Genomic DNA, 14,543 nt, shown 5'->3' with positions numbered 1-14,543 from the left:
ACCTGGATAGAAGAACAGAGAGTGCTGATCAAATCTGCAGGTGACAACACATGGGTGATGAGAGGTGGTGGTTTGCAAACACTTAGGAGGATAGAGCTAAAATTCAAAGGGATCTTGACAAATTGGAGAATTGGGCTATAGGCAACAAAATGAAATTCAACTAAGAGAAATGTAAGGTGCTGCACTTAGAGAAGAAAAACCCAATGCACATATACAGAATGGGGGATAACTGGCTTGGCAGCAGCACTGCTGAAAAGGATCTGGGAGTTGTGGTGGATCACAACTTCAACATGAGTCAGGAATACGATTGCTGTTGCCAAAAAAGCAAATGCAGTTTGGGTTGCATTAACAGAGGCATAGCCTGCAAGTCACAGGAGGTGATGATACTCCGCTACTCGGCGCTAGTGAGGCCTCAGCTGGAGTATTGTGTCCAAATCTGGTCACCACTATTGACAGGATGTGGAGAAACTGGAAAGGATCCAGAAGCAAGCAACAAAGATGAAAAAATGGATGGAATGCCAGTCATATGAGCAAAGGCTGAAGGAACTCTTTAGTTTGAAAAGAGGAGATTAAGGGGGAGGGGACATGAGAACGGTTTTCAAATACTTGAAAGGCTGCCATTAAAAAGATGGAGAAATTTTTCTCTCTCTTGCCGCAGAGGGCAGGATAGCAGATTTAGACTGAATCTCAGGAAAAACTTCCTGGGTGAGCAGTAGGACAATGGAACAGATGCCCCGGGAAGTCCTGGTATCTCCACAGGTTTTTGAAAAGAGGCTGGATAGCCATCAGTCCTGGATGGTTTAGACACAAGTCCTAAATCTTGGCAGGGGGTTAGACTAGATGTCCCTTGCGGTCCCTCTGATGGGTGCGGGACAGAACTCGGAGGTGACTGCCCAGCAAGGGCTGTTTCAAGACCAGTAGAGCCTGTGGGCAGAGGCCCTTGCTGTTTCCGATCTTGTACTTCCGGCGCTCCCTTCCCACCAAGGGAGTGTTACGCACTCACACTCCAGTCACAGACCCAGCTGACGCACCCCAGGAAGTGGTGCAACAGCTTGCTCCACCACCAGGCCAGGACTGCAGGCGTGAGGGCCCAGCTGAGCCCTGTGCAGCAGCTGCCCTTGCCACTCATGATGCAGTGGATTCAAATGCCAATTGTTCATTCGTTGAGATGAAGGCCCCAGGGCTCTGCATCGACCCAAACCCAGCTGGGACGCAGGAGTCGTCACTGCAGCTGAATAGAACCGATTCCTCTGCTGGCATCACAGGGCAAGAGGTTAGGGAAACAAGACATTTACTGCAGCCCTTGCTGAAAGAGGAATGAGGTATTGTAAGCATGGCTTTGTGGGGTCTTGCTGCTCAGGCTAGCAACCAATGTATTTAGTCAGTAACATGAGACAAAGCTTTTCAGAAGCTTGTCCCTTAGGGCTTGTCTACATTGCCCGCAGGATAAACGGGTAGCAACCGATCCAGCGGGGGTCGATTTATCGCATCTAGTCTAGACGCGATAAATCGACCACCGAGCGCTCTCCCATCGACTCTGGTACTCCACCAGGGTGAGAGACGCCCCCCCCGGAGCACTGCTTTACCGTGTTATATCCGAATTCATGTTATATTGGGTCACATTATATCGAGGTAGAGGTGTATTTATCTAGTTTTGCAACAGGCTACATAAAAAGCACTAGCAAAGTTAGTGCAGACTAAAGTTTCACACAACTTGTTTGTACTGCTCTGAATACCATGCACTGAAATGCAAGTACATCATTTATATTTCAATTGATTTATTTTATAATTATATGGTAAACTGAGAAAGGAAGCAATATTTCAGTAATAGTGAGCTGGACACGTGTGTTAAATCAGTAGACAAGCTCTTAGCATCACCCATGTTTGTGAGTCCACCTCTTAACTCCCTTTGTCTCTTACTACATCTAACACCCTCTTAGAAAGCAACAGAGGGTCCTGTGGCACCTTTAAGACTAACAGAAGTATTGGGAGCATAAGCTTTCGTGGGTAAGAACCTCACTTGCTNGTGAGTCTCAAACTTTTATCCTGGTGACCTCTTTCACATCGCAACCTGAGTGTGACCCCCCTAATAAATTAAACACACTTTTTAATGTATTTAACACCATTATAAATGCTGGAGGCAAGCGGGGTTTGAGGTGGAGGTTGCCAGCTCACAACCCCATGTAATGACCTCACAACCCCCTGAGGGGTCCCAACCCCCAGTTTGAGAACTCCTGATCTAGACCATCCCTAACAGGTGTTTGTCCAACCTGTTCTTAAAAAATCCCCAATGATGGAGATTCCACAACCTCGCTAGGCAATTTATTCCAGTGCTTAACCAGCTTGACAGGACATTTTTCCTAATGTCCAACCTAAACCGCCCTTGCTGCAATTTAAGTCCATTGCTTCTCATCCTATCCTCAGAGGATAAGAACCATTTTTCTCCCTCCTCCTTGTAACCACCTTTTATGTACTTGAAAAGGTATGTCCCCTCTCAGTCTTCTCTTCTCCAGCCTAAACAAACCCAATTTTTTCAATCTTCCCTCACAGGTCATGTTTTCTAGACCTTTAAACATTTTTGCTGCTCTTCTCTGGACTTTCTCTAATTTGTCCACATCTTTGCTGAAATGTGGCACTCAGAACTGGACACAATACTCCAGTTGAGGTCTAATCAGCACGGAGTAGAGCCGAAGAATTACTTCTCATGTCTTGTTTACAATACTCCTGCTAATACATCCCAGAATATTTGCTTTTTTTGCAACAGCATTACCCTGTTGGCTCATATTTAGCTTGTGATCCAGCATGACCTCCAGATCCCTTTTTGTAGTACTCTTCTCATTATCTTGTCTTCCCTTAGCTCCTCCCTCTCTAATCATTCCTTCAGCAGGTTTGGAGGATTCATCTCATCCCCCTCAGCTTTCTATGGTGGTTCCTAAGGCAGCATTCTTGGTCCCCCTCTCTTCCTGCTCCACACAATCTCATCCACAAGTACCACTTCTATATGGATGATTCACAGACCTGCCTTTCTACACCAGAGGGGTCTTCTGTCCAAATTAACATCTCAGCATGTGTCCAAGATCTCATGGGTGTCCAGCAACGCCTAAGCTCAGGGTGAACAAGACCGACCTCATCATCACTATGGATACGTCCATCACTCAAGCCCATAACCTGGGTATCATCTTCAGCTCAGCCCTCCCTAGTGCCTCACATTCTGCGGATTCCTGCTACGTAAGAACTTTCCTCTATCCACTCAGCAAAATTCTCATCCATTCAAAATGCTGCTACACAAGTCATTGTCCTAGCTTGTTGCTTTGACTGTCACCTCTGCATCCCTCCACTGGGTTCCCGTTTTCCCTCCCATCAAACAGAAACTACTTGCCTTCACTTCCATGGCCACTCTCAGCCCCTCTGTCTGGCCATCATCTCATACACTATGGCGATGGCAGCTCCCACCTCTCGTTGCCTAATGATGGCAGCCTTTCATCACCCATTTGTCAGAATTTCAGCCAAGCCATGCTCCCCACCCACCATGCTGCCCATCCTGCTTGGGAGGGGTACCTCAGTCTTTCCTTTGTTTACAAAACCTTGGCAGTGGCCAAGCAGCTACTGTGCTACATCCATTGTCTCACGTTACCCAGTAGTGCCTTATTGCTTCCTCTTTTCTGTATTGACCGTGTCTCGTTTCATACTTAGCTTGTTAGGACAGGGACTGTCTTTGTTATGCGTCTATACAGCACCTTGCACAATGGAGTACTAGGTCAAGACTGAGGTTTGGGGTGCTACTGCAATACAATAGAACTTTCAGCCACCATAGCTTTATTGTAAAAATATATAAAGTCTTTATTTAAAAAGATGCGTTCAAATATGAACCAGTGAACACAGCTACACAGCAGCTCTGCGACTCGCCACGGAGACATCGTCTGGGCTTCCAGCTAGATAAGAGAAAGTATTGCAAGGAAGTGAGAGAACACATGAGTAGAGAGCAGACATTACCGCAAGTCATTTGGGATCCCTACTTGGTCTGCTTCTTGCGTGGGCTTCTAAATTGCTTCACACTAGACAAAGCCACATCCCTTATTCCTGTTTGAGGGCTGAAATCTACCCCAGGCCCAACAGAGGTAGTTTTCCCAACAAAGAGCTATGAAGAGAAGACACCAGGCATTAACAGCCGTCATGAACAGAGTGGCCTACAATGAGAAACCCCCCACAGATCTCACCTTTTAAAGCAGCCACTGCAGACGTACATGGAGTCCTCTAGTTTAGAGGGCAGGCTTAGCACTGGGCATTTCCTCCTATAAAAGTGAAGGCACACATTAGATTCTCCAGCATAGCTGCTCCCCAGGACATTTAAAAGCTACCCTGCATGACCACCCCATTGCAATTTAAAGAGTTAATTGCTGGCCAATTTGAGTGCCCTCTGAAAGGCACTGACAGTGCACTAAGGCAGTTTACAGAATCTGGACTGCAGTGCTAAGCAAGTGGGTAAACATTAAGCAGCTCCAATAATAATGGCAATAGAATGAGAGGCAGTGACTTGAGAATGAGCGTGCCACAAATAGATTGGCGAGCGTTACTTTCAGGCCAGTGACTGAGTAATTTAAAGTCACTATATTCCAGCCATCTGGTGCTTGCACTTACAGCACCGGGCGAGTTTAAAAAGAAGCCCATCTTATAGATTTCAAGACAGCTAGCCTGACTACTTGGGTTCATTACACAAAGCTTTAGCAAAGTACTTGACAAATTAATTTCAGGCAAAACCATACGGACATAAGTAAAATCTGTTCTTACCTACAAGCACAGTAATAAAACCTTGCCTTCTGGATCTGACTGCTAGTCCTAAGAGCAAGGATCTTTACTCTTGTCTGCCTCCTTCGATGGTCACTGATACTCCACTCCCTCCTAGAGTGCAGAGCCTGCACCTGGCTTATCTGTGTACACTGGACTCCACACACAAGTGTCTACTCTCTCTCAGCTGTAGAAGTGTCTGAACTCGAAGCCATTCGTGCTATGCTTGCTAGCAGCTCAACATCTGCATGTCTCCTGGATCTTTAAGCTACTTAGTTCTTGGCTCCTGGAGTGCCTTCCTCTGTTGTGGTATGCTACCATGTCCTCAACGTTATCAAGCCATTGCCAAGAGTATACTCCATGAATCCTGAGGTCTCTTGTCTCCCTCAATAAGTTTAGGATCCACCTGCTATTGCAAACTCAGCCACATAAAACCCAATGGAACTAAAACTTTTTTTTTTTTTGCATTCCACATTAATACACTTCATAATCATTCAGCTTAAGAGATCTGTTAGAAATATGCCAACATGATTTAGAGACAGGCCTGCTTCAAACAGTTACCATGGGGCTAAGTTGCTCTTTATCAGAGAATTGAGATCACAAGTGAATGCCTTCTGATTTGAAATACCAGAAGAATAAGAACTGAGAGCTCTCAATAACTCCCGTGATCTGCAACGCAGCAAACAGAAGAAAACTAAAGCTATAATTTTAGGCAGCTGTAGGAAGCAGCAGCAGCACTCGTCTGCATTAGAGGGCAACTGCAGAACGGAGATTTTATATTCATTTACATTAGAAAGCTCAGGTCTTCACTGTGTTGGAGGCTCAGAACAGAAGGGGGTGCCAGTTCAGTTTTTATCCCAACTACTTCAGCAGTTGGAATTTAAACCTTTAACACAGGCAGTAAGATTTAAAATGTTCCTCAAATTACAGGGCTTGTTCATCCCACCTCATCTCCAGCTCTCTCTTACACATGCCAGCAAAGATCTGATATTCCTAATGAGGAGCAGTAGAAGCTTGTTTAAATTTTGGGGCTATCGCCTAAGGTCAGTTTCTTCCTCTGCAGTTCCCCTTTAAAACAGGCTGAGGCACTGTTAGTTACCAACCAGTTTAAAAACAAAAAAAAAGAAGGGGGGAGATTCAGTTACAGCAGTTGGAGGTCTATGTTTATACACAGGTTTAAAACGGCAATGGAATCACACTGCATCAGTCAGAAAACGCCTCAGATATCAAGAGGCGACCATTCATTCAGACAACTTCTGCAGAACCCAGTCAGTGCTTAGAAGAGGCAGAGATTAGAGTCTGATTTCAGCAGTCTGAGAAACTGCAACTGTTTCTCAAATACAGCTGCCAGCTTTGAGAATCAACCCTTTTGCTGAGCACTTGTGTTAAAGAAAAATGCAGTGCAACTTTCCCAGCATGAGGCCCAAGCCGATCCAGTGTCATGATTCTACCACATTTATGGTCCCGATGCCACAGTCTAGCTGGTGGAAACATTTAACATAGGCATCTGAGCTGGATAGCTTTGCAAGAAACAAGAGTGCAGCTTGCTTTCAAAGTAACCCTGGATCAATTCAGCTTTCCTTTATCATAACAGGTAAGATTTCATGGTTAACTAGACTGGTCTCCATTAGTATCTCCTGCCGCTTGCTGTGAATTTGGGTTGTGGTTCTCAGCAGAACTAGGCCCCCACCCCCCTCACTGCTAGAGCTGAGTTTTAAAATTGCTCTTCCTTTTCCAAAAGTTGAAAAGGAGTTTTAGTTCCAAACTCTGCCAGCCAGTAGGATGTGGTTAACTGGACAGAAGATCCATGCCAATGAGAGTTAATCCCCCTAACTTTGTGAGATAGCCCAGGGACAGTTTTATGGGAAATTTTGGCTGGCAGGGACTGGTCCATTACACTTCAGTTTACAGCCCTAGCTACTCAACATCAACTGACTTTTGCTCTTGTATAGAGCAGAATCCTGATATACTTTGTCCAGGCAAGTTAATCTTGTTTGATGAGAAAGGATTTACATAGGTATATGCACCATGCGAGGAATTAGCCCCTTTTGTTTGCTGTAAGACAGTCTCTGGACCCATCTACACTAGCAGACTTTGCAGCTGTAATTCACCAACAGCTGCATCTGTGGCAACTGAAGTACAGGATACCCAAGTCCTGTCTACAAGGGTTACACAGAGGCAGCACAACTGCCTATACAGATTCCATTGGTGGTTACAGCTGTGAAGTTGCTAATACACAGCCTCTGGCATTAATATTCAGGACCCAGCTCAGGAGTCCTGACATGGCCCACAAACGACCGTTCCTGCCCAGTGACACTGCAGTGGACTATTGCTGAGGTATACCTGGTCTAGTTACATGCAGGTACTGCAGCATTCATATAGCTAGGATGGCATTCAATTGACTTATATCAGACTAACTTACACAGCACATTTAAAAAAAAAGACACATTTATTCAGCGTCATGATCAGTCTATTACAATTAGCAATCAACAGCATGGGTGCGGAAAAAAATAAAATAAGTTCTACATAAAAACCCTTATTGGAATGCTTTGCACTTTCCACAGAACAGAAACTAAAATAACCTGTTATACAATTAGTCACAAATACAGTCCTTATGTTTGCAAAGGAGAGTTTGTCTAACACATGTCTTCATGTAGCAGCTACACCCTGCCACAACTGTGTTTGGCTGAGTTCACAACTGTTGTAACCTGTCGCTTCCCTGTCCCTTCTCTGGCTCTCCTCTCCTGCTAAGCTTTGTTTCCTGTTGAATAATATGGAATAAAGTTGTTAATCTAAACATATTGAGACTCAAGGCTACAATCCAATAGCAAGTTCGTTCCCACAGACAGCTGATCTGAACATTAGCTTAAACATCCACATTTTACTGAAATTAAGTCTTTTTACTGGGTACTTGCTCAGCTACATTAGTTACTATTACTGATTCACTAGCATGATACGTTTGACTGAGAGGTGCAATGTCCAGATACTTACCTGGTAGTTAAAACCTTCTCCCACCTCCATAACTACCGCCACTACTGGAGCCACCGTAGCCACCTGAGAGAGCAATTGGAGATGGCGTTATAGCAGTGGTTCTCAAACTTTTGTTCTGGTGACCCCTTTCAGATAGCAAGCCTCCGAGTGCGACCCCCCCTATAAATTAAAAACACTTTTTATATATTTAACACCATTATAAATGCTAGCAGCAAAGCGGGGTTTGGGGTGGAGGCTGACAGCTTACAACCCCCCATGTAGTAACATCGCAACCACCTGAGGGGCCCTGACCCCCCCATGTTATAGCAAACACAAAGACTGAGGGTTTGGCAAACCTGACAGCAAGGTTGGGCAGTGCATTACATTTAGGTAAGCCACAATTGCAAAGGACGGCATTTGATCCCAACTGTATGTTTGGCTGTCTGCAATTAAGCATATTCTGAAGCATGAGTTTGTTCCTATTGGATATTCAATTAGAATTACTTCTGATTTACTACGATCACAACAAGTTAAGCCTGTGTGAGGTTAAATGGACAAGGATTTTCATGTCAGGAGGAAAGCTTTTTAACTGTGGGCTAGTGACTGCTCCTGTGGTTAAAACTAGATAATTGTAGACACTAGGCAGGTAGATTTCAAACTTGTATCACAAGTGTGGCATCATGGTATTGGCTTTGGCTTCCCTCACACCTACTCCCCCCCCTTTACAAGGACAGACCCCTCATTCTGAGACTCACCACCACTGCTGTATGGACCAGAGCTTCTGCCTCCGAAGTTCCCTCCTTTCATAGGGCCAAAGTTTGAAGATTGGTTGTTGTAACTGCCAAAGTCATTGTAGTTTCCGCCACCTCCAAAGCTGCTTCCTAAGGAGTGGAACAAGCGATAAGCATTCCAAATCACAGCCTGCCCTTCTCAGCAATAGTACACTCTACAAGGCATCTGGCTGAAGGGCAGTTTTTAGAACTCAAGGGCAGTCTCCAGAGTGAGGATGTTCTCTTGCCTGTGCAACATGGCAGGGGAGGGAGAGGTGGCCCAAGGCTGGAGACGATACAGAACGGAATTTTGGGAAACAGGAGGTGCAGCATACCATGTAGTAATGGGGAGGTTGAGATAGCTTAGGAAATTACGTCCCATGTCGGTCTACTAGTAATAAAGGCTTTTGCCATGAAACTGTAGCACAGCAGAAAGAACTGGCATTGCTGTTTGAAAGCCAAATAGTCCACTTCTGAGCAAGGTCCCCTAGTGACACTGAGGGGATACTTACCTCCACTGCCACTGCCAAAGCCACCACCTCCGTTGTTATAGCCATCATAGTTGCCACTGCCACCGTAGCCTCTGCTTCCCCCAGAGTAGCTAGGGCCACCACCGCCACCACCATAACCTACAAAATAAAAACAAGACTGCTGAATTCCAGCATTTCACAACCCACAGTTCACTGATGGAATTAGAAACTCCCCGAAGAACTGATCACAGCATGCACTTTGGCAAATCAATATATTTGTATAGAAAATTTGTAACCAATCAATGTGACATGCTTAACAATAATTATTCTATCTGGATGGATCCAGTTGGGTCCATGCTGTAGTCAGTTTGTATCAGTCTTTCCGCCAGGCCAAGGGATTGGAGTTTAGTCACTTTCCTCATGTCACCAGTGCTTCTTCATGGGCGTAGCACCTTTGAGCCCAGAAACAAGGCAACCTGGGCGCTGACATGTCAGTAAAGTTATGCTTTGGCCTTACCCTCATTGCTAAATCCATTATAGCCGTCTCCACTGCCTCCATAGCCACCACCGCGGCTGCCACCAAACCCACCTGAAAAGAACAAACCTTTGTGTTCAGTCTATCCGGGAAGGGACACTGTTAGGTGCTGGCGCCCAGGGCACACGTTTTTGTAAGCCAGTTTTACAGAATGAAGCAGCTGTATAAATTGATGGAGATTGTTGCAGGGAATCAGGGATTCCAAGCTCTGCCTGAATGAGCCCTTGTACCATGTTAGAATGCAAGAGCCAAAAAAAGGAGAATTGCACTTAGTCCAATGTCCAAATCAACAAGTAAAATCAATAGCCAGAACTGCAGCAGCAGGTGTGTTAACCTATGGGCTAAAACTTTAGTTTTGTTAGCCTGACAGTATCATTTTAATTTTAGTCAGAATGACCCCTCAAGTCACTTACCACGACCACTGAAGTTGCTGCCACGGTTAAAGTTGTCATTTCCACCAAATCCACCTCCACGGCCACCACCACTGAAGTTCCCAGAGCCACTGCGACCTAGAAGAGAGAGCAGTGTTTGTGAATTGCACAGCTAATTATCAAGGGTCCATTTGGATTCATTTCAAACTGATTTATAGAAACTGGCACTCACCTCTTTGGCTGGATGAAGCGCTGGCCATTTCTTGCTTCGACAGTGCTTTCCTCACTTCGCAGTTGTGGCCATTCACAGTGTGATATTTCTGAACTGAAAGGGAAGAATCAGACATTACTAGGTTGTCATTAACTGTTACATCCACACCTGCACCCTGATTTTAAGCGAAGGACAATTCCCTTTCAAATATTATCAATTCTTTGCTGGTTTGCAGAGCTTTGCGTAATAGGCTCGCTGGGATACTTACTAACAATCTTGTCCACAGAGTCGTGGTCATCAAAGGTGACGAACGCAAAGCCTCTCTTCTTGCCACTGCCACGGTCTGTCATGATCTCAATCACTTCAATTTTGCCATACTGTTCAAAGTAGTCTCTCAGGTGGTGCTCCTCTGTGTCTTCCTTAATCCCACCAACAAAGATTTTCTTCACTGTCAGGTGAGCTCCAGGCCTCTGAGAGTCCTATGCAGGATAGAATAGGGCAATATGAAGTATTATCTGAGATGTACAAATTTAGGACTCCTCAAACACTGGTCTGAACTTCAAGGCTCTCATGGCTCAAACAAAGAAAGCCAATATGCAAAATTATGGTAGTTGTGCATTACAACTGCAAACAGAAGTTAAAGGCTAGTGCACAGATGACATTTTGTCCCCCTTCACAATCAATTGTAGCGAGTGACTAATGGCATGGTTCTGCTTTAAGAATTTCAGTACCATCTATGCCAGGGATGGTTGGAGTGAAGGAGGGGTGCGAGCTCTGGGGTGGGGCCAGAAATGAGGGGTCCAGGGGTGCTCCGGGCCAGGGTGCGGGGGATGAGGGATCTGGCTGGAGGTGTGGGCTCCAGAATGGGACTGAAGGTGTGGGGTGCAGGAGGGTGCTCTGGGCTGGGATTGAGGGGTTCAGAGGGCAGGAGGAGGATCAGGGCAGGTGCATGGGAAGGACTCGGGGTGCAGGCTCTAGGCAGCCCTTACCTCAAGAAGCTCCTGGAAGCAGTGGCATGTCCCCCCTCCGGCTTCTATGTGGAGGCAGAGCAGCACCACCCTGCATCTCCCATTGGTCACAGTTCCCGGCCTATGGGAGCTGCAGGGACAGCACTTGGGGCGGGGGCAGTGCATGGAGCCCCCTAACTGCCCTAGTGTAGGAGCTGGAAGAGAGACATGCCGGCAGCTTCCAGGAGCCACGGCACTTGCACGTAGAGTGGCCCCTGACCCCACTCCCCAGCTAGAGCTTGAGGGCCGGATTAAATCGCCCCATGGGCCATAGTTTGCCCACCCCTGATCTATGCCATTGATTAATGTCTTTTTTTGGGGCACGTTTTGGCTGGCATCAGTGCACTGGCAGTTACTGCCAGCGTGATTAACGTAGGGGGAGCTTTGTGTGTGGGGAGTGCGGCTCCCCCAACCCTTGAAGAGGAGGGGAGCTATTCTTCACAGTTTAAACCTTTGATTATAGCCAAACCATACTCTCAGCCTCATCCCACTCCCTACACAACCACACAGGACCATTTAACACCATATCACCCGTGCGTGAACAGCCCATTTAAGTCTACAGAAACATCATGATTAGATTAAACATCAATTCATACCTCTCTGGATACGGCCCTCTTTGGTTCAACAACTCTGCCATCAACTTTGTGTGGTCTAGCATTCATGGCAGCATCAACCTCTTCTACTGTAGAGTATGTAACAAACCCAAAGCCCCTGGAGCGCTTGGTATTTGGATCTCTCATTACCTAGAAATGACACATCTCTATTAGTGACCAAAGTAAATAACGTGAAACAAGCGAAGTGGCATACAGGTGAGAACAAAGGAACATACAAGGTTATTATCTAGCATTGGCCTTGTCCTACAAGTTACTGAAAACTTCTGACTGCCAGGATCTGGGACTAGATGACAGAATGGATCACTTGATAATTGCCCTGTTCTGTTAATTCCCGCTAAACTAGCATTTGATATCAGCCACTGTTGGAAGACCGCATACTGGGCTAGATGGACCATCAGTCTAACCCAATATGACCATTTTTATGTTCAGTGAACCCTTTAGATCAACACTAAGTATGCAACTAGACCAACTATATAATATTCCACTATCTAGGAATAGTGATTTAAGGACTCTTAACTGGTAAGTAAAAACAAAATTCTTCATCTCGCCCCACTGCATCAAAAACCAGTATTGCCACAGAATGAGATTCCTTCACCCATTTCTGAGTTTTAATATCAAATACATACAAGTTTATTTGCTCCCTTCCCACTCCTCGCAAGGAAACATTTTTACTCCATTTGGCAAGAAGTATTTTTGAAGGCTTCTAAGCTATTGTAACACAGCTGCCGTGCCCAAGAAAAGAAGCCCTAGAGTGCTTCAGAGATGGCCTTGGGACCAGGACACTCACCACGCAATCGGTGAGTGTGCCCCATTGCTCGAAGTGGCCACGAAGGCTCTCATCTGTTGTCTCGAAGCTCAGGCCACCGATGAAGAGCTTGCGCAGCTGCTCAGGTTCCTTAGGGGACTAGAGAGGAAGAACAAGCCATGAGTTGGAAACAGGATTAAACAGCTTCCTGGAACTAACAATACGCGTTCTCTCCCACCCAAGGGAGCACTGATCTAGACCTGGGGGAGCAGGAATTCCCTTCCCCCCCCCCAAGATTATAATAACCTGACGGGGGGGAGGAGGGGGGAAGAGAGACAAGATAAGAGGGAGAAGCGATCCCCACTACACAATGGCTTCCAGGCGAACCACAGCTACTGATTCTGAGCCCTGAGAAAAAGGGCAACAGCCCACCTCCCCCCCCGGTGTACTGATCCCCGGACCTGCCCCCCACCCCGAGGCCTTGCATCCCGCACAGCCCAGGCGGCTAGCGTGGGGAAAGGGCGAGCCGAGCAGACACGCACGCGCACACGATGTCCGCCACGCGCCGCTCGGCCGGCCGCCATAGCTCCGATCTAGTGCTGCACAAAGGCCGGCGCACGCGCGAGGAGTCGGAGCGCGGGAGCACCCACACCCAGAGACTAGTCCCCGCCGCGCATGCGCGAAAGGGCCGCCCCTATGGGGTGAGAGAAGGGCCGCGCACGCGCAGTACGCGGACCGCCGCGGGCGCAAGTAGGGGCCTTGCAGGTTAGACCGAAGTCTAAGAGGCCCCCGGAGCAGGAAGGAGCCGCCGAAGCATGCCGAGGGCTCCGGAGCAGCATAGCCAGGGGAGGGCCGCGTGGAGAAGATGGCGGCTGGAGTCCCTGGGCCTAACTCACCTCGGACTTGGACATGGCGGCGGGTGGGGGGGGGTGCAGGCCTCTGTCTCAGACGGCTGCGCGCGCGATGCTTCCTCCGTGAGGCGCCGATACAGAAAGGGCTGAATGACGAATGCGTCGCTGCCTCACTCCACCGCCCCCTCTTAGTGCTCCGCCCTCCGCGTGCTCCCATTGGACAGAGGGGTCGGGTCACGCCCCCACACATCCGATTGGATAGCCACGACCCGCAAACACATCTCATTGGTAAAGGAGATCCTTGCACTACCCCACTGCAGCAGTCTACTGGCTAAGATGGCCTAAGCCCCGCCTATTAACGTCTCTCATTGGGTGTCCATGCTTCCCCCCCCACCACTGTCTTTCTCGCTCCACTCGCGAGAGACTGTATCTCATCTCTGATTGGTTCGTTGATGGACAATCACGCTCTAAACTTCCCAATGTTTGGCTGCTGCTGCCAAACGTTGAGTTTTGACTGGCGGGCTATATTGTCAATTATTCGGTGAGGCGGGAGTGTCGATTACTGTGGGGGAAATAATTAAATGATCTGATTTGTGTCACTAGCCCTAACCCGCGAACATTAACCCTGTGAAACAGTCCGGACCTGGGCTCCTGCCTGGCAGCATCATGGAAAGAATAAAGACGCAGGAGCCAGCAAGTGCTCAACTGCGCATGCGCTGGGATAAACCCAAGAGAATTCCCATATGTACACGAACGGGGGAGGGAGCGCATTGGCTGCGCATGCGCAGTGCAGGGAACCAGGCGCCTGCGCGCTGGGGGGGCTGTTTTGGCGGGCGGCGGGCGTTGCGCAGAAGCGGCCTCTGCTCCGAGGGCCTGCAAGAAGGGGGAGTCGGTGCCGTGCCGGACCCGCTTCGTACCCAGGTACCCGGTGGGCGGGAGGCTTGCTGAGTTAGGGCATCGGTTTGTTCGGGCGGGAGGACCCCGGGGGGAATAGGGGCTCATTGTATAGAATGAAAGGGGTTAGGGGGTGGGCCCGCGACATCTGATGTACAGGCTAGCTGGCCAATGGAGGGGCGGGGGCGGGGTTAAGGTAGTATGACTGGCAGCACAATGCTCCAGTGCCAGCTGCGCAGAAGAGGGAAGGCGCGATAGCTGTGAGCCACAGCCTTCTCCGCCAATGAGATAGCCGTATTAGGGAAGGGGCGGTGCCTTCC

The 14,543-nt window shown here is 47.8% G+C and overlaps 2 protein-coding genes across 7 annotated transcripts in view; one reads left to right on the top strand and one right to left on the bottom strand.

Moving 5' to 3' along the window:
• Nucleotides 1-3,811: 3,811 nt before the first annotated feature.
• Nucleotides 3,812-13,500, bottom strand: HNRNPA1 (heterogeneous nuclear ribonucleoprotein A1). Of its 6 annotated transcripts, none has more exons than XR_004648412.1 (12): nt 13,375-13,500; nt 12,521-12,637; nt 11,716-11,862; nt 10,381-10,591; nt 10,134-10,226; nt 9,944-10,039; nt 9,513-9,584; nt 9,038-9,154; nt 8,511-8,636; nt 7,777-7,935; nt 4,218-4,292; nt 3,812-3,932 (listed from the first exon to the last, which is right to left on the bottom strand). XR_004648412.1 is itself a non-coding variant. In XM_034793087.1 (11 exons), exons 1-10 carry the CDS (start codon nt 13,387-13,389, stop codon nt 7,784-7,786), a joined length of 1,146 nt encoding a protein of 381 aa, XP_034648978.1. In that variant the 5' UTR covers nt 13,390-13,500; the 3' UTR covers nt 3,812-4,292; nt 7,777-7,783. The 6 variants fall into 6 exon arrangements, 4 of the variants coding, with proteins under 4 accessions (XP_034648978.1, XP_034648977.1, XP_034648980.1 ...); XR_004648413.1 differs by having other exon boundaries at nt 7,777-7,839; XM_034793087.1 differs by having other exon boundaries at nt 3,812-4,292.
• A 611-nt stretch (nt 13,501-14,111) lies between these two features.
• Nucleotides 14,112-14,543, top strand: part of CBX5 (chromobox 5) — a 66,101-nt gene continuing 65,669 nt past the window's right edge. Inside the window, exon 1 of the mRNA XM_034793090.1 lies at nt 14,112-14,250. The gene's annotated coding sequence lies outside the window, so the exon portion shown is untranslated. The remainder of the gene's footprint in view (nt 14,251-14,543) is intronic.

Source organism: Trachemys scripta, chromosome 16 (assembly GCF_013100865.1).
Source record: "Trachemys scripta elegans isolate TJP31775 chromosome 16, CAS_Tse_1.0, whole genome shotgun sequence".
NCBI classification, from domain to species: domain Eukaryota; kingdom Metazoa; phylum Chordata; order Testudines; family Emydidae; genus Trachemys; species Trachemys scripta.
The sequence above is the reverse complement of the archived record's forward strand: the minus strand, read 5'-3'. Positions and strand labels throughout refer to the sequence as shown.